At 37.6% G+C, this 19,598-nt stretch overlaps 1 protein-coding gene across 3 annotated transcripts in view; it reads left to right on the plus strand.

Annotated features, from left to right (window-relative positions):
* DCAF5 (DDB1 and CUL4 associated factor 5) overlaps positions 1-19,598 on the plus strand; it is a 67,856-nt gene that overhangs the window by 14,322 nt on the left and 33,936 nt on the right. For all 3 annotated transcript variants that reach the window (XM_004174460.6, XM_030274458.4, XM_072930094.1), the window contains exons 4-5: positions 2,093-2,232; positions 4,287-4,416. In XM_004174460.6, the coding sequence (XP_004174508.3) occupies positions 2,093-2,232; positions 4,287-4,416 (270 nt within the window). The remainder of the gene's footprint in view (positions 1-2,092; positions 2,233-4,286; positions 4,417-19,598) is intronic.

The raw sequence follows: 19,598 nt of genomic DNA on the forward strand, positions 1-19,598 counted from the left end.
GCACAGTAGGTTCTGGGTAGATTATTCTGGCACATAAACAACTGTTGGCACATACAGACTTCTTGTTTTTCAATAGTCTCACCTGACATGTGTTTAAGATGGCTAATGCTTGGCCTACCTGACTTGCTTTTCAAACTTTGGGTGCAGCTGCCTGATTCTCCACGTTAATGTGAAGAATATTGCTTTTGATACTTACTTTCTACTAAAACTGCAAAACAGTTGGGAATTGGGCTTTGTTGTGCTACATCAAGATTAGTCAAAGTATAATTAATTCAGTAGTGGTAATATATTGACTTGGTCTTGTCTAGACATCATGTCTACTGAGCTTACTGCTTTTGAAGTAAAAAAACTTTAGAATTTTAATCTGTGCTAATAAGACGTACAGATTTAAGTGCTGACCATTCATTTAACATGAACTCAAGAAAATAAAGAAAAAGCAGGAAGAGATATATGTAAGAATGGAGAAATATAAAACCTTACATTTCTTTGAGTTTCCTGAATAACATAATGTGGTCGTATTTCTTGGTGTGTTTGTCCAAAGCCTTTTGCATTGAATTGTTCAGTGTATATCTGCCTTCCAACATACCTTATGTCTGCTTTTTGCATAAACCTTACATGCAAGCTGGGCAAAAGTAACTTTGTCTTCTGTTTCTGTTCTGATGGTTTCTCAGGAATATCCAGTTGTTTAGTGTTTGGGGTGGGGGGTTTTTGTGTTTTTGGTTTTGTTTTGTTTTTTTGTTGTTGTTGTTTTTAACATATTAGGCCTTTTGGGAGGGGCATTTTGTTTGGGGTTTTTTTGGGGGTGTGTGTGTTTGGTTTTGGGAGAGTTTTTTGTTCAGCATTCTGTTTTTCTTGTTTTAATTAAATGTGGAAATGTCAGTTTTAGAAGCTGGTGTTTATTGCATTCAGACTTTTTAAGATTCTACAGTATCTTTGTCATTTTTACTTTTCTATATCATACATTTTTTCCTGCTGTGTCTTGTTCAGATGTTTTGCAAATCTTTTTGGTTTGTGCATATTTTTAATGTTCTTTTGTTACCAGGTTTTTATTTTTTTAAATATGCTAATTCTGGTTGTAATCCATACAGAATTCCTTCCTCTAAGGCTATTTTGTATGATCTAAAAGAAACCTTAGTAGACCAAATTCTGATTGATTCCTATGGAAAGTTAATATCTTTTTAATGATAACACTTGGTCTGTCAACTGCTTTTTTGTAACTTTAAATGACTTTTTCTGTTACTGCTTTTTTCCCCCCTTTTTTATTAATGATGCCTGAGACAGATTTAGTAGATCTGCCACTAAGCATCATTTGCCATGTGAGCAAAATGCTGATTTTATGTGGGATCTCTTTGGCGCTGCTTCCATGAGATATAGGAATAGTGTATCTAAAGTTTCTTCCCCTAAAGCAATAAAGGGGCTTTTTAAAAGCAATAAAGGGGCTTTTAAAAAGAAATAAAGTTGTCCCAGGATCTTCTGATTTAGTATTTCAGTTTTTTTACCTCTCCGTACCACTATTCCAGCTTTTTAGATGATCTAAAACACTGGGAAAAGAATGGAGAATGTACTTTTTCTTTTTTTTATAGGTGTGAAACAGCTGAAATACAGATATACTTTTGAGGGAATTATTTTTTTTTTGTTGGTTTTTTGCTGTTCTTTATACATGGAAAAATATAGGTCTGGTCTATCCTGAAAAGCAAAGAAGACTTAGTGAAAAAGTCATCTGGAAAGTTGCTCTTATATGAGCTTCAATTGAACTTTTGGACAAAACAGAAACCTGTATTAAAGAATGAACCTTTCCTATTACATCCTCCCAAACTTAAATCTAATGCATGATGTGTTCCATAGTATCTTGCAGTATCTGAAGTTTTTAATGCTTGGGTTTAATTTTGAGATTTTTTTCCCTCATAGTATGAAGTCACTGTACCTGGGTATTTTGTTTGTTTTTTTTACTCTAATTAAACATGATGGTCTTCTTATGAAATTACAGAAACTCTGTCACTAAGTATTACTAGGTAGATAAAGCAGTAAATACTTTGCTTTATAAAACAATAGCAAAAGAAGGAAGAATGATAATGTTGTGTTTCTTTTCCAGCACCGAGACCTTGGATGTGTTTGCCCATGAAGATGCAGTGTATGGCCTTTCAGTGAGCCCAGTAAATGACAACATCTTTGCTAGTTCATCAGATGATGGCCGGGTTCTGATCTGGGACATCCGAGAGTCTTCCCATGGAGGTAAGATCTCTAAAAGGAAAATATAATTGATTTAGGAAGAATTCATGCAAGGCAAGGAAGAGAAAAATTATGTTTATCTGGGACAGTCAATACAGTAATTCTTGGAGAAGGGTGAAAGTAAGGCATAATTCTTTTGGCCAGTGATCGGCAAGATATGGTCCTTACAGTTCTGTTACTGTCTTAAAGGACTACTCATAATTTTTATTATAGATGGTGTTGAGCTGCTCCCTTCAGAAACATGTTCATACTCCAGTGTATAAGAGCTACAACTGTGAATGAGCATAAGGAACAATAGAAAAGTAATCCCCCTACTTTTCATTAAAGTGACGTAGTGTCTCATTAGTTTAGCTCCTGTAATCTCTCCTTGACAGGCTGAAAGGCATCTTTTGATATCTTAGAAGAAAACTGTGGTGCCAATCTATTTATAATAAAGGTATGAAGGAAAGCACCAGTAATGAGTGACTGATTAGTGAATAATTTGGCTAAGGAAATATACACAAATTTAAAGTTTGTTTTAAAACCCAGCTCCTTTGTTTGGCAGTCTGATGCAAAACTCAGCTCATGCGCCTTTGCTGCCATCTTAATAACACTGCCTTTTATGTCCCAGCAGGATTCTGACTTGATGATTCAAACATAGAAGGTCAGTTTTGGTGTTAAACCTTATTTGGAGCTGCTGGCAGACAAGGAGCAATTTCTAAAGCCTTTGGGCAGACTAGCAGAACAAAAGTTGGCTCTTTTCTTGTTTTTATTTTTGACTCTTATGACAATGAATACACGATGGAGCTTCATCTGTGGTCAGAGATCTTTGTTTTCATCACTGCTAAAGAAACATTAAAAAGGAAGATCTTTGATGAAAAAAAAATGTAATAGAGCATGGGAGAAGGGTATAGACAAGACAAGTAAATGTTAATTCTGTCTCATTTGCTTGATAGGCAGTGCTTTCATAAGGTATTGGGAATTTGGGAGGGTTGCCTGCTTAACCATGTTTTATATGGGGGAATGGGGGAATGAGGAAAGAAAATTAGATATCTTTGGAGGTGCTTGTGGGGCTACAGGTGCTGCACTTGGTGGCTCAGATAGGGGCAATAACTTTCTCCCTAGCATGTGAGTGACACAGGAGTTGCACCAAAGCAAACAGTGAATGGGAAAGTCTGGCCAAATCCCTGGCTCAAAATAGAGATTGATTTTGGTTTCTTAGTTGATTGAAAGAGTGTGGCTGCATGCCACAAAAGATACAAACAAGGAAGAGAATTAGACTGTGCCTAAAGCTGTAAAGCTCACAGAAGCAGAGAGAAGGTAACAGAGTCAAGGCTTTTCCCCACTCTTCATGGAGACAGTATTTTGATGGAATAAATAAGGCAGAGTAGTAGTCCAAACACAGTCTTATGATAGAGAGTCTGAACGAGCATGTTTTCTACTGTGTGTGTGAACAGCAAGAGCTAACTGTTAACATTTTTTTTTATCCAAGAGGTACACCCTTCTTGTCTGCTGGTACAGCACTTGAGGTGGTAGGCTTCTTTTCCCCGGGTTAGCATTTTGCTTTGAGCTGAGTTTCATACAAACTTATTTCACTTCTTGTAATATTATTCTATTACACTTCTTGTATTATTGCTTCTAGCAATTGCTGCTACATTTATGGTTTGGGTAATCAGCAGTGGCTGTGGAAGCTCTCAGGTGTATATTACTAGGAAGCTTTCAAAAGCCCCTTCATGTTTAGTCCTTATCAGATGAGCATTTGGTCATGAACCTTAAAAAGATTCAAGTATTTGATCTTTGAATAGCTAGTTTAAACTCTGATAACCTTCCATAAAGAAAATGGAAATTCAGTATGTGTCCTTTTCCATATTTAGACAGAATTAATGTTCACGTGGGTGGATTTTAAAACTTCAGGTTTTATATTGCTTTGGATGTGTCAGTTTGAGAAGTGGTTTGAACATGTCTCCATATCTTCAGATCTTGTTATGCTGTTTCCATATTCAGTTGCCAAATTCCTTGCATCAAACAGTTGAATGCCTTGTTTGTTCTTATGTCTGAAATTTCAACTTTTTCAACAGAGCCCTTCTGCTTGGCACACTATCCATCAGCCTTTCACAGTGTGATGTTTAATCCAGTAGAACCCAGATTACTGGCTACTGCCAACTCTAAGGAAGGTGTGGGACTCTGGGATATTCGTAAACCTCAGAGGTATGATATAGCTGTCCTTGTTTTATGCTGTGTTGTTTCTTTCCCTTGGGAGGTGATGGGATGCTGGTTGGTTGTTTTATTTTTTTAATTTACGTCAATATATATGGACTATTTAATTTAAGTCAGTATATGTGGTAGTAAGAAGAGATGCAGAACAAAATTAATAGCATTGTTGTTAATAAATTATTTTGCATAATTAATATTCTTCTTCATACTTATGATCTAATTTGATTTCAAGGTTAGATCTTCAGTGTTAAGGTAAGTGATTTTTAGGGTAAGTTAAGGCTCCAAAGCCTGCCTGGCCTCATCACTGCAGATTGCTGTGTCAAGTTTTCATCATTACATTTAGCACTGTCTTGGTACTACTGGAAGAAACTGTGGTGGGCACTGCCTGGTTTACAATTTGTTTTTCCCGCCCAGTTCAGTTTTTAGTGGCTGACTAAAGAGTGTGGTTAAGGCAGCTTTTTACTTAGTGCTTATGAGTTTGACATGGCTTCCTGAGTGATACACACATCTGTATAATCATTTGGCTGTATAATGTGCTTCCAGATTTGCATAGAGTTAAAAATAAGTTAAAAGATTTAGGTTGCAGCTTGAAATATGGTTAGACTGGGTTCTAAAGTGGATGTATGCAATATCTGGTACCAGACTTTGGCATGTGTGAGAGACTAAGTTTTTTCAGTCTTTCAGATTTCAAATGCTCATTTTTCCATCATAAAAATCTGGGTGGGTTAAAGTCTGGTTGCATGCCAGCTGTAACATAAATGAATGCAGGTCTGCTTTCAGCTACCATTTTTCTGGGACAGCCATTAGCTCTCCTCCTTTGCTTGATCAGAGATGGATCCAAAACATGGTGAGAAGGGAGTATGCTTGCCTTAGGAAAAGAAAAATGGCTCTAAAGCACTCTGCTGCCACTGCAGATTTTTCCCCCATGGAACTCTCAAGAAAGAGGACTCTTCAGAATGATGTGTGTCCTGCTAGTGGGCTGCCAAAGTCAGAGTCTCTCATATTTAAATAAATTACGCTGGATTTGTAGTCTATTTAAAGTAACAGAGCATTTGACAAAACTTCTACTTGTCTTTGTAGATTTGATTTTGCTAATCTAGAAAGCTGGAACTTGTTTTTTAATGTATTTGTTGCCAATCCACTTTGTCATAAGAGGAAAAAAAAATTAGATCAGTAAAGATACAATCCTCACTCTTGTGAGGAAGTGGAAGCCAGAATTTACACATATATATGTGTATTTCAGTTTGTTACAGTCTCTTCAGGGGAAAATACACTTAATTATCAGGGGGTAAAAATAGTTCTTGTTAAAGATAAAGTAATCCACATAATGCTGTAAGTACTTGTGGTAGACTGCATAAAACTGAAGTTGGTATGTGTGGGAGTTTGTGAATATTTTCCATATTCTTATTAATAACAAAGGATGCTGTAGTTGCAGATAAGATGTGCCAAAAGCACTTTGGTTGCTGAGTTTTATAGGCAGAATTAGTTGAAGAGCCCTGAAATTCTCCATAATCTAGGGCTAAACAGGAGGCTGCCTGTGTAAGCATGCCACTAGCACAGCAAAGGATGCTTTCCTCATTGTCAAAAAAGTCTGCTAAGGGTGAAAATTCTTGCTTCCCTACATGTTTGTAGTTCTCTTTTATACTGTCTTTGGTATCCAAGAGAGTGTATTATTTCCTGAAATGTAGGAAGGGTGAAGGAATAGAGGTTTTTGAGGGACATGATTTAGAAATATTTGTTTGATTGTTGAATCCTTGCTGGGATTGTTGAATAGCATAATGTATAAATAACGACAGTAAAGAAATTGCTAGATCTGTCTTTTTCTTCCCAAGTCTACATCTTTATTTTCATTGCTGCACATGACATTCACCTGTGAGGGATTTTTATGCCTTAAGCCATCAAGGGAAGTTCTTCCTTTCCTTCAGTATTGATGTAGTCCATCATAACACTGAGACCACTGTGGAAGTTTTTCACTCCTATCATTCCACCTGTGGTGCCAATAGAAAGTAGATCAGTTCAACTTCGGCTGCTTTGTCACATTGTGTGGTACTGTGGTTTTGATGAGAGATTGAATGGGTAGAAAGAAGAGGAAGAAGTGTAGATACTTTTAAATGTTTACTGTGGGTTGCCAAAATTTTAACTTCCAGCGGGTTAAGATGGACCACAGCACTCTTCCAATACAGGACGTGGGAAATGGTTACATGTAGTTAATAATTTGCTGCTGGTATAACACTTCCTGTAAAACTCATTTCCCCAACTACTGTCTGTTCTCAGAGGCAGAGGTAGATGATGCAGGCACCACTTTTTGTTTCATAACTGGAGGCTGCTTTGGGGAATCTTGCTGCTTGTCTGCAAAATCCAGAAAGTGAGAAGCTTGGAATTCCAAAGACTAGCTGTTTGTGGCCAGTAGCAGTACTGTAGTTAGCAATACCTTCACATAACACATATTGTACCCAACAGCACTGTGTGTGTTGAGACTTTTTACAGATATAGGTGAGGTTTGACAAAACTTCACAGGAATGGGCTGGCCTTTACTCATTTGAAGGGGATCAGGCTTGATGCTGAATTTCTGGTTTTAATCAGCTCCTCAGAGGAAATATAGGCTTTTTTTGGATGCTGTTCAGCTTGATAATGGACTATGAGAAAACGGGAGATCTGCTGTTAACTTCTAAATTTGTATGTCAGTCAGTGGAATATGGCTAATCATGTAGTTTTAAACTAATACCTCTACATTTTCAAAACATTGGATAGAGCAGTGATGTCCTTGTAGATTAAAGAATTCAGATATAGATTCAGTTGCTTGACAGAAACAAATGAGCTGTATCTACTTGTTTATCCAGAAAATCTGAGGAGTTTTACAGCAGTGTATTTTTCTCCAAAATACATGGCTCTTCTCCAATTGAGTTATGGGAGAATTTGCCTCAGCTTGCTGTTTTATGCCTGCAGCCAGGAAAGTCAGTTTTGTCCACTTCTTTAATCAGGCAACACACCTAAAAATTTTAAATTGAATACTTTTAGGGCTAGGAAAGAAGTCCTGATTATGAGTAGATTTTATTAATATACTGTGGAATTGGTTAACTTTCTAATAGGAAGCTGGGAGTGCTTTATGCTTGGCTGCTATAGTGAAGGAGGTGATTGAAAAGCCAGCATTTCTTGGCATGCATGGAGAAATTTAGAGACAGTTGCACAGCTCTGAATTGTGGAAAGTTTAGCTCACTTCAAATAATCATAATTTGATTAGTCTTGCTGACTGAGTCAGGATACAGCAGCGGATTCATTTTGCTTTTTCCCAAAGTTCATTCACAGCTTGATATTTCTACTGCCTCAGATTTAGTGCAGCAATTGAGATTCTGTCCTTCGACCCCAGTATACTAATAAGATCTGGATGTGGTGGGTTGGCTCCTCAAAAATAGCATATGAAGTGCTATAAATATAGAACTAATATAATTCTACGATTATAAGCTGACTACTGAGTCTGGAAATCTTATTTTTCTATTTTTAGAATGTGTAAGTATTTCTATTCCTTCAGGTGGTTGTTAAACTGAAACCATCTGTGTTGTTTCTTTTTAAAAAGAGTGCATTGAAAAGCTTTAAATGTGGTTTTGATTGAGGAGGCTGCTGTAAGGCATTCACACCACTAGATGGGGTCTGGAAGCTGTGCCTTTTTAAAAGAAAGTTCAAAAAGGGAGATCTGTGCCTCTTAAACTATTTACAATAAAATATGTATTACAAATATTGTTACAGAATTACTGGGGCAACTCAGCAAGTTAGAGTACCTATATATCTCAAGCAAAGAATATGTAACTTTAGTTGTTGTTAGATACTCGTGTTCTCCCTTCTCTTTCCACGCAGCTCCATGACCATCTCCTTCTTTTTACTGAAATAAAAACACTGTTTTTTCTCTTAAGAAAATATTATCATTGTCCCCTTAATTTTCTATGTTCACTCTGATCCACCACTTACATCAACATATGTGGAAGTTTTTGAGATCAAAATTATATGGGTTTGTCCTATTAATGACCATCACACATTTTTTAACTGATCTTCATGCTGCAAAAAGGCCATTCACAGAAGTGTGTTCTGCTTGTGATGGGAGCACCGATCCCTGGAATCAAACTTTGATCCCTGGGATCAAACTTTGTGCACCCTGGGATCCATTGGTGTGTCCAGTTCAAGGGTTAAAATGCTTAGTCTTGTGGCATAAATACATATTTTGGGGTATTTTAGGTAGTCTGGGAAGGCTTATCTAAAAACTACCAGGCCCTCATTCCTATGTCTGTTGCATAGTTATGTGCTTGACTTGTTTTTTGAGGCAACTCATCATATTTAGAAGTTAGAAAAATAAGCTGGAAAGGCGTTGTAGCTTTCTTATTCCCTAGCAAGTTGAACTTGGTTGAGGGAGGGTCCAGTGGCAGCTGTAAACCATTGAGAAGAGAGAGAGTAAGGCTTGTAAGGCTGAGAAGGAGACAAGAAGGAAACATGTCCTCTTTTGAGGAGCAGTGAACTATTAGATATGTTCAGCTGTTTGTGGCATTCTGCTCATTCTGTTTTACTTGCTTTGATTTCTTTTGCTTCGCTAACCTTCCCCTTTTTTGCCTCCTCAGCATGTTCTTTACAAAGCTTTTTACAAAGTAGAAGTGGAACCTGACCAAAGCCGGGGATGATTTACCTTCCAAGTCTGCATGTTTCATAAGAATAAACTACAAGCAGAGAGTTTTTCTTTTTGTCATTTGACTTTTTGTGCTCCTGGAGTAGAACACTGTTTCAGAGCCCCAGATTTTAGTTTTGGGATTTGGAAGCAGATTTGTTCCCCAAATTCAAGTACAGGTTTCAACTCTGAGTGAGGTAGAAATGCTTGCACACAACACATCTTTTTAAGATTGTTCTGAAAGCTGAGGAGATTTGTGCTGTCTGCATAGTTACAAGTCCATGTACTCAAAAAGCCCAGTGATGAGTTTAAAAAAAATCCTTGAGCAACAGGGCCTGGTATTCCTTGGTGATTATAATCCTTATGGCATATTTCAAAAGCTAATTTTTTTGAACCATACAAATCATAATATGCCCAAGTTAAAGGAATGCCAATTTTGGGGTTTTTCATCAAGTCTTTACAGATAAATCCAAAAGGAACATTATCTCAGCTTTGATTTCTTTCTTTGTCTTGCTGGCAAGTAACTGCAGTTCAGAGCCCACTGCAACAAACTCTTTAGCTCACATTAAATGAATATTTGTGTATCGAAAACACCAATCAAGAAGTCTTCCTTAGTGTACTCTAAACTAACATTAAATTTGCCTCCTGCTCTGAGAATTTAGAGGCGCAAACTCCTAAGCTGTGGACAAGGAACACATGTCGCTAGATATTAGTGAATCATCTAGCGATTAGCTCATTAAATTGTAAGCAAAATATAGAGATATAGGAATTTCTTCTCTGTAGTAAACAAATTAGATTCAGAGGGGTCTTGAGAGAGGACTCTTCTTAGCAGATTTATGAATGTTCAGGTATATGGATCTTGCCAATGTGTGGAGGACTTTGAAGATGTGGCTGCACTGTGCTGCTGGTCTTGAACTGACTGTATTTCCTCAAGTCTTTGTCTTGAGCAGAGCTTTTCCGCCAAATGCTAATTATTAGGTGTTCAGCTTAGTCATTGTAATGCAAGTAAACACAATCCAACTCTTAATGCAATCTATTACATCCATAATTTTTGGTCCACATGTATTGGAAATCGCAGGTATTTTTGAAAATCCAGTTCTGGCTCCTGATTGCTTTGACTTGTAGTTTCTCTTACTTCATTTAGTTCCCAGCCTTTCAAAGGCCTGATGAGTATTACCTTTTTTGGTTTTGTAGCAGTGGTCTGATAGCAAGAGGAAACACTGTTGGACATAGAAATCTTGCAGGTGGTATTAGATTGACATGTAGCTCGAAAAGCTGGGTTTCAGGGGTATGAGGCCTCTCTCAGTATCAAAATAGGAGTGGTAGCTGCCAGAACTACAGGAAATTTGAGAGCAGTTCTTCATAGTTTAGTTAAATGCATGTCAAATAGACCAGCTTTGCAAGAGAGGACTGAATATTACCTTTGAATAAAGGCATGGTTAATTCTGTTAGGGTTTATTTTTGATGAATGGATGTGCAAGGGAAAGGGAGGAAAGGGAGATGATGAGTATTTGCAACCTGTACCACGGGTGATATTTGTAACCTGTCGTGTAGAGAGGACTTTAGACAATCTGTGTGGTGATGTTGAAGGTATTCTAAGGTCATAAACACAGCATCATAACTGAGTACAAGTCATGGATTAAGGTCTCCAATGGTTGCCAATTTTAGTTTCTAGGGTCATATCTTCACGATATTTGATCCTTAAAGATCACACAAGAATAACAGAGATGGCAGTTATTTTATGAGTAATGCTCACACATGTGCCGAATTTTTACCCTTTCTAGCTTTCCTTCCTGAGCTCACTCTACAAAGTAACTGTTGCCTTTTTTTCTCTGCATGTTACCAAGATGTCTGGTATGCTGGATGAAATACTGAGCTTTCTGCAAGTGTGAGGGATCCAGTATTGTTGGTGATTGTGTTGGGGATATTAATTTAGGGACCAGCCACAGGGTTTGTTTCTGACAGTGAGTTTACTGAAGTTCAGGGCTCTTTCCTTAAAAGCTAGTGCTGGTGAATTGATAATTTTCTTCATGTAGAATCTGTACATGATACATATGATGGCAGGAATAGTATGCGGATATTTAAGGGTATTTTTAAGGATACTTTTCATGTGAAGGAAAGAAGCTTCTGATTGTCATCACTTCCAGTGTGAATGCTTTGGGATTCCCAAAGCCCCTGCAGATGGAACAGTTCACTACATTGAATTGGCAATACCTTTTTCAATTATTTCAGTGCAATAGAAGTGTGCTGCATGTTTCTGTATGGAGACCTTTCTCAGTCTTGCTCTGAGCAGAGCACTGTATTAAGGACTGCAGGAGAAATGTATGTATCTTGGCAACCACTTGTTCATTGTCAGCCTTATAATTTCTTTCTCTTCCCAGTGGAATAATTTGTTGTGAATTTTGACTGACTTGATGTTGCTTAAAGGAATCCACTTAGGCTACAGTTTAATAAATTTTAAGTTCTGTTTTGGAACTCTCCAATATGGGTCAACCATACCACCTCAAATAGTTCAAATAACTATTTGTCTTCTTTTGCAGTTCAGGAAATAGAACTCATCCCACACATGTACCATCCTCATATGTTATACTTCTGTGCTACTGAAGCAGCTCAACTGATCAGTTTCTCAACCTAGAATTTGAAGATCCAACCAGATCCAGCTTGGCATATTTGCCCCAAATTACACAGAACCTAAATGTAGATACTTTCCCCTCTATTTGTCTTCCATTGTTTCTCAAAAGTTCCCTTTAAATGTGGTAGAAATGGAACTGATTATTGCTTAAGTTCATGGGGATTGAATTTTTCTGGGAATCTTTGGGATGCATTGAGGGAACATTTGAATAGTAATGGCATCTGGGGGAGTAGTACTTTTCAGATGGCTTTTGGCTTTGATTTCCTTATTGTAAACATAAATCTCCAAAATATTTGCCACAAATTTAGCCAAAATCAACGACTTATTTAGAGTTAGAAATATCTAAGGTAGTTTACTCTGTCTTTCTTTCTTCTCAGTAAAGGAAAAAAGGGAGTACTTGCAAATGAGCCTTTTTTGACTTTGGGCAAAGAGAGATTGCAACAGTCATCAAGGCTTTTAGTCATGTTGATGCCCTTCCTGCCTGGGGAGATTTTTTTTTTGTGGTTGCCATCTTCATTCAGTTGATGCTTTTTTTTTTTTTTCTTTTTCCTTTTTTTTTTTGTTTGTTTCTTTAAAGATGGGAGTGCAGCCTAAAGTTGTGAAATATGTACATCAGGGAATTTATTGTTAAATAACTTTTTTATTCTGAAGGAGTAATTTCTGTTGCTGGCATGAACATCACCTAATAGATAGTCTGCAAATACTATATCTGCTAATACTTGTGCAAGTCTGCAAAATACTGCCTGGTATTTAAGTGTGTGAAACAGGTACTGTAGTCTTTTTTTCCCCACTCTTATGCCTTGTCCTTATTGTGGAATTTATGGGATGGTACCATAGGAAGGGCCCTCTCACTTAGCTTCTGTTCTAGATGTACACACTTCATATTTCATTTGCAGTCCTGCTTTATGCATGATCTTGTCAGCCCTCTTGGGAGAGGGGTTTGCTTGGCTTTTTCTGTGTTTAGGCTGGTATCCTTCCTGGAGTGGAGTGTATTTAGAAAGTTTTTTACTTTCCTCTAGGATCCCTGGATCTGTTGATTAGACACAACTAAATTGTGGAGAACTGAGGTTCAAATTGTATAATAAAAAAGAGGGTTCTTAGTAGCTCAGCTTTTAGTTCTTTCTTGTTCTCAGATAGGGCTATGGTCATTCTTCTGTTTGACCTCTCTTGTCTTGGTTGCTCTTCATCATAAGCACGGGGATTTTCTGATTTGAAGATGAAACTTTTTCACGCCTATCAGCATCATCACATGAGCACTCTTAGTTCTGGCAGGCACTTTAAGCTCAATACTATCCTTTTGCTCTGTGGGATCCAGCTTGCTCCTACAAGCAGAGGTGCTATTCAGGTTTTAGATATTCAACGAAGTGTGTAACTGTAAACAAGAAGTCAGGAAACCTGATTTTGTTTCAAAGTGTTGGTTAGGTCTGTTGGTTGACCTTTCTTGCCTTCGGTTTTTCCTGTACCAAGAAAAGGGAAAACTGCCTACTTCAAAAGCTTCATGGTCCTTAATCTTTTTGTTAGCTTTGAAATACTTTAGCACCCAAGTCTTTCTAAAGCAAGAATTTAAAGTGCAAAGTATTGTCCTTGTAATGCAAATTTTAAAAGTATAATCTGTTGTTCAAAAGGAACTCAGATTGAATGGGTTTTTGTAGACTGCTTTCTTAAGGCAGTAATCATTGTAAATCTTGCCCTAATCACATCTATACCTCCATTTAATATGGAGGGACTTAAAAGAGAAACTTTTTTTTTGTCTAAAAATAAAAAAAAGGAGAAAGGAAAATAAAAAAAATATTGGTAACTGAAATCAAAGGAGAGATCATCTTAGTGCATCTACCAGGAGAACATCTGAAAAATTAGTTTAACCCTATTGTAAGAGAAAGGAATTAGTCTTTGAAACATCAGTCCAGGGGTAACTGTGGTAGAACCAACCTGATGAGTCCAAAGTTATCTCTGCAGTTGCATTCACTTAACTTTAGGTGAAAATTTATGTTCATCTTTTACCTAGTAGAGGCAGAAGCTTTACTAGTTTGAGACTGGACTCTTCTTCTGCAGGAGCATTTTGGACCTTGCTAATTTTCCTGTCAAAAGAAAAGCTTACTTTCTTCTTGCTGCTATTTTCTTTACTATCTACTTGTGTAGTTTTTGTAAATTAAAAATTCTTGCAGCTTCACTTGAGAAAAGCAGGGACATGAGTATATATATATATATATATATATATATATTTGGATAAGAGAACAAATCTGTCGCTGATATTACTCAGCCTTCCTAATGCAAGACAACAATTGTAGCACAGAAATGTGTAGGAAAATGTATCATAGGACTTCAGTATTGACAAGCAGTTGATTTTGCATACCGTATGAAAATGGCTTCGTTCTTCAGGAGGAATTGCCAACTCAGATTATTTTTCTAAGGTAACATTCTCTGATATCCATGTTCTTTTTGTTGAAATGACTTTGGTGAATGCTTGGTTTTGGGAACACATCCTGCTCCTTTAATTGGCCTAAAGGTCATCTTCCCATGCCGTGTCTGGCTGTATTTGTATCTTCTCTATCTGGTTATCTGATGGAACCTGCTCCTTTGTGTTTTGCTGGATTTAGCTGAGCAATGTTCCCTGTCACAGTCTGTACTCCATCCTACAAGGTGCTATTTCTGAACAGGCTGCATAATGGACTCTGATCAGAGTATTTAGGGATTAGAAAAGGGTGGAAATGATCAGGTGTTTCAGCTAGTTTGTTTGTGGCTGTTGGACAGTTGCTTTTTACATTGTATTCTCAAGTTTCTTTTTTTTTAATCGGGCTAAATTTTATTGTTGTTTGGATTTTTGATTTTTTTTGTTGCTGGTTGGTTGGGTTTTTTTTTCCCCTGAAAAACTAATTGTCTGTTTACTAGATCTTAATTATTACTTATATTACAGTAACACCTACATGATTCAAGCAGAGAATGAGAATAGGACACTCTTGTGCCTGGTGACCCACAGATCTGTAGTAAGGGCAAGCCTAGGGCAGGAGAATGTTTGAGAACAGGTCTGTAATAAGACCAAAAGAAGTCTTGACTAGAGTTGGAGGAGGATGTGAAGCACCTAAACTAACAGGGCTTTGGGGTTTTTTTTGCTTGCTGTCTTTTGCTACTGTTCAATCTTTGTAATGGCAGAGGTAACCTTAAATCCTGAAAGGGTAAAAGTAATACAGATGAGGGGGAGAATTTAGTATACTTCACGCCTCTGGTCTTGACATCTTCCTCAGAATACTGAGAATCTTGAGCTATTTTCCTATGAATAAAGGCAGAATACAAGACATCATAATGCTTTCTAGAGAACTGCCTGAGGTCACTGATGTAGCAACATTTTCATTCAGTGATGCAGTTAGGTCATAAGGGCCAAACTAGGCAAGCCTTTGCTGTTACATTATCGGATTGCTCTGGGTACATAAATGGTGATGTTCTTAAGGCTCCAGTTTCTGAAGTCTTATCAGATAAGAATTTCAGTTACTTAAAAAATTAAAATATTGCCCACGTGGTTTGGAGGGGACAGCAAAGCTTCTATTCACCTTCAAGTTTGCCATGTATGAAAGTTCATTAATGATGGGGAGATTCCATTTTGAACTAGCTTATATGTCTCTGACGCTAACAATAAACAGCAAAGAGATGTCACATTCTTGAACATGCTGAATCTTCACTCTGAATTCTATACTTTTCTTATCCTGGTGAATGAAGTTGATTTTAATTATACTTTCTTTTTGAAGGAAAGCAAAGATATTAGTTTTGCTAATAATATACAGCCTTTATTTTATTTGGTTATTGTTTAATGTCCAAGCAAATACCCCTTACTTCCTGGTAAGGATTCTTGGAGACAGTTCTTGTGAAGGTAGTAAGATAATCAGAAGTAGTGATATGATTTAGAAAAATGAGCTTGTTTCAGAAAAATAATAAAATCTTGAATATGGCTTGTATACCTTCTAATCTCCAGACATGGATGGACTTCCTTCGCATTTGTTAACACTCGTAATACTTACAGTGAAATGCCGTACAACTAGACACAATTTATCTGCTTTTCAAAGAAACTATTTTGAGATTTTGGAGACTCATAATCTACTTTAAAAAGGTCTGCATGATTATTGATATTGTGTTGAATTTTCTGTTATTGGTTATTTTGGTTCTTAAGTGTTTGCTTCAGACTATATATGAATTCTGTCCTTTTAAACACAAAATAATTGTCTTGCAAATAAACCCCCAAACTTTTCTGCAGTTTTCCAGGCCAAAATTCTGTTTGCCAAGTTTCATTCCAGTTATTTTTTTGCACAGTTAGAAGTTTCTCAATTTTGTGGTTACAGAATTGCTGACAAACACAGTTGTATGCAATGGTGTGTATTAGTTACAAGCATTCAGTTCATTCTTTCCTTTTAAGGTCATTCTTTCATTAACTTAGTCTCACTCACTGCTGCTTGTGATACCAACACTTTTCCCTTGCTTATTTAATTTCTCTTCTGAGATGACGCTCCTGTCCCAAGGACAGTGTCTGTACTGCCATGCAGTGATACTGCTCCTTCCCTTACTCCACTAACTGCCAGTTAACCGAATTATTTACATTAGTGCTGCTGCTCGTGGATTCAAAGCCTTCCATTGTTTGACTGAGCTGGTATTTAGTTGGCCCTTGGCTGCTGCCTGTGTGCTGCATATCCAGCTACGGAAATGACCATATTGCATAGAATCGTCCATTCTCTCCCTCCTCAGCCTCCCTCCAGCTCCAGCATGTGTGTTTGGATTGCAATGTTCCATCTGTGGACTAAATATTTCTCTCAATCATACAATATGACTTTTTAAAAAACTCAGAAGTGCGTGTGTCTCTCTCTATATTGCTTCCAGACCTGGTAGGCAACATCAGCATTCCACAGCTGTCTGGGTGAGCCAAATTTGGAAGCAGAGTAAATCCGAGTAGTCTGGCTTTGGATTCATAAAAATAATGCCTCTGGCAGAAAGAGCACTCATCTTGTTCAGAAGTGTCCTTTTAGTATTGCCTTCAGATTTCTCACTAGCTGTCTTGGTCTGTGTCTTCAAGATGAGAGTATTGTTACTGGCGTGATGCATCAGTAAATTTTTTAGAACTGCAACAAGGTGTTGCCTCTGAAACTCCTTTGTTAGTGCATGCAGTAAGTAGCAGTTCTAACATGAGCAACATATCCAAACATGCCTACACTGCCCCACATAATCCTGTGTGAAGAAATCCAAAAGTAACACTGACTAAAAGTACAGCATAACACCCTGGTGCAACTTGGAAAGGGGATGTAGTCATTTGAACATGCTTAAACACAGTACTTCTCTTCCTCTCCCCTCCCCACCCCCCAAAAAAAAAAAACCAAAGTGCAAAAGCTCTCATTCTGATTAATTTGAAGGTCTTTAGAGCTTCTTGATTCAGTCATCCTCTTTAGTACTAATGAGTATTAGTAGGGGCTTAATACTGTAAAAAATAACAACTTTTGCTGGCTTCTTTCGTGGAGAGGACTGACTGTTTTTCTCCTGCACTTTTGATGGAGATGGATACTCTAGAAGGCATCTCAGGCAATTATTATTTTTTTCCTAAAATCATCATGCTTGTTCTAAAATCACCAAAACTTTATGATGCAAGTTACCAAAGTCGTGGGGTTCCTCAGTTCTCAGTACTGCTGCCATATGCACTGCCTGCAGTATGAGGCAGAGAAAGAGAGATTTCTCAAATCCTTTATATGTCCTCTAAACAGAACTAAGTGAGCAGCTTTGCCACCAAGATAGAGCCATGAGCTGCACTCCCTCCATACACATCCCCCCCTCTTATTTGTGAACATGTCTCTGAGATGTTCTGTCCTAGGGGGAAAGAGAGAGCAAGCAAATATTTTTCCTCTGCTTGGATCAGGAAGTGGATGTTTGGTAGAGGCTTGTGTTAGTTTGTTCACCTCATCGCCACCTGAATACTTGCTGCCTCTTCTCAGAGTTTGTTAAAGAAAAACACTGCAGTTAATTTAACAAGTCCTTTCAAAGAGGCAGAGAGGAAGTAATCAGGACACAGCAGGGTGGGGAAAACAGAAAACTGCTGTCTTGTGATTAGTACAGCAAAATGCTCCATGCTGCACTTGGAGCTATAGTATCAGACATTTGGTGCCAGAATTAAGGCAAGTGGGAAAAGTCATTACTCTTACATTATAAATGAATGGCAAACAGATATTCTAGTATTTCTTTCTGTATCAGCCAAACTAACTCACTGCTTTTTTTGTTAGTGTGGCGGTTTCATTTTATTTGTTTGGTTTTGTTTTTTTTTTTTTTTCTGTTTTGAGCCAATGTTTAAAAAAACTGCAGCAGGGACTGTATTTCCATCATGTGTGTGGCAGAATTGTGTGGAGTGAGGGTCTGAGACAGGCAAAGCTGTGGATCTTTTGAGAAGTATTAACTAGCAGCTCCTTAATTCTAGACTTTTCATGTGTGGACATTTTCTTCTGGAGTTCTAGTCTCTCGTTTCCTTTAATCTCTGAAGTAAAATATTCTTTTGGAGCTTTGTTACATTGAAGTTACTGCAACACAATACGGAATTCAATTCCAAGTGTTTGCTTTGGTACCTTTGACTGCTGTAGGAGCTTAATGAAACATCTGATGGAAACCAGTTTAATATTGCACTCCTATTGCTATAAAATGTAATCTCAAATGCTCTCAGGCAGGGCATAATATTAGTAACTATAGAAACTTTACTTGAAGACTTGAAAGGATGGGACATCTGGTAGGCTCACTCACTCACAGGCAGGAGAGGATTCTGGGCTGTGATTTGGATTAAGGGGGAAAACTGGTAATGAGGAGAGAAGCTTAATCTTGGTGCAGCAGTATTTGCACCTAAACATTAAGTCTGGTTGGTGCATATTTGTTATGACCTTCTTATTCATGTTGGACAACTCATATATTTTTATTTTAAAATAACTTTTCTTAGACAAAAAAATCTGGAATTGTTTCTTCAGCCTGTTTTTTGTGTTGAGTTCTTGGTTGGGTTGGGGTTTTGGGGGGTTTATGATGTTTTAGCTTGTTTGTCCTTTTTGAAGAAAGTGGAAAATTCCACAGAAAAATAAATGGCTTGCTCAGACCTATCAGAAGAGGGAGAGGCAAAAATATCTTATGTGTTTTGGTTATCTTGTTTTGTTTTGATTTTTAATGCCTGAGTATTTTGAGCTGAGTACCTTATTGGTCTCAATTAACAGAAACTAGGACTGATGGGAGGGATCCTAAATACTTGTCTCTAAGCTTACAGTTTCTGGTATTAAATTCTCTCATGTTTTAATTAAATACCTTGAACATGATTAATAAAAGCTTGACAAGTTTGCCTTGGAGGAGGAGAACATGAGACACCAGAGCTGTTCACGCTGATAGAAGTGTTCTGAAGTTTTGGTGCCTGGCCTTAAGAACTTACTAGTTAGTTGGCTTTGAAAGTGTGACTTCTGGTGCCTTTGTGGTGCCCTGGCTTTGGCTGTTCAGTTCACAAAGAGTGTGTGTGTGTGTGAGAGACTAGCCTATTTCTAGGGCATTCATTACGTATTTTGTGTTGGTTTTGTTTAACTCTGGCTTAGGAACAATGGTTTTTAACTTTAAGGTATCTCAGGCAATGATGCATGTTTCAACCTGCATGGAACGTGGCTTCCCACCCATGTGGAGTGACTCATTGTTCACGGTTGTTGGGGCAAAGGGCTATATCAGAAGGTATTATGCATTAAAATCTATGAATAAGCTTCCCTCTAGAAATTACAAATTCTGAGCTGGCATGCTTTTTCTGGTCCAGAAGGGGCATAAAAGTCACAGCTCTCAATAAGAGTTGATGTTTTTTGCTCAAAACAGAAGTGTTAACAAAAAAGTGAGCTCTAGTACTGTTTAGGAAGGTTTCAGTGATCAATG

The sequence above is a fragment of the Taeniopygia guttata genome, chromosome 5 (genome assembly GCF_048771995.1).
Source record: "Taeniopygia guttata chromosome 5, bTaeGut7.mat, whole genome shotgun sequence".
Classification (NCBI taxonomy): Eukaryota; Metazoa; Chordata; class Aves; order Passeriformes; family Estrildidae; genus Taeniopygia; species Taeniopygia guttata.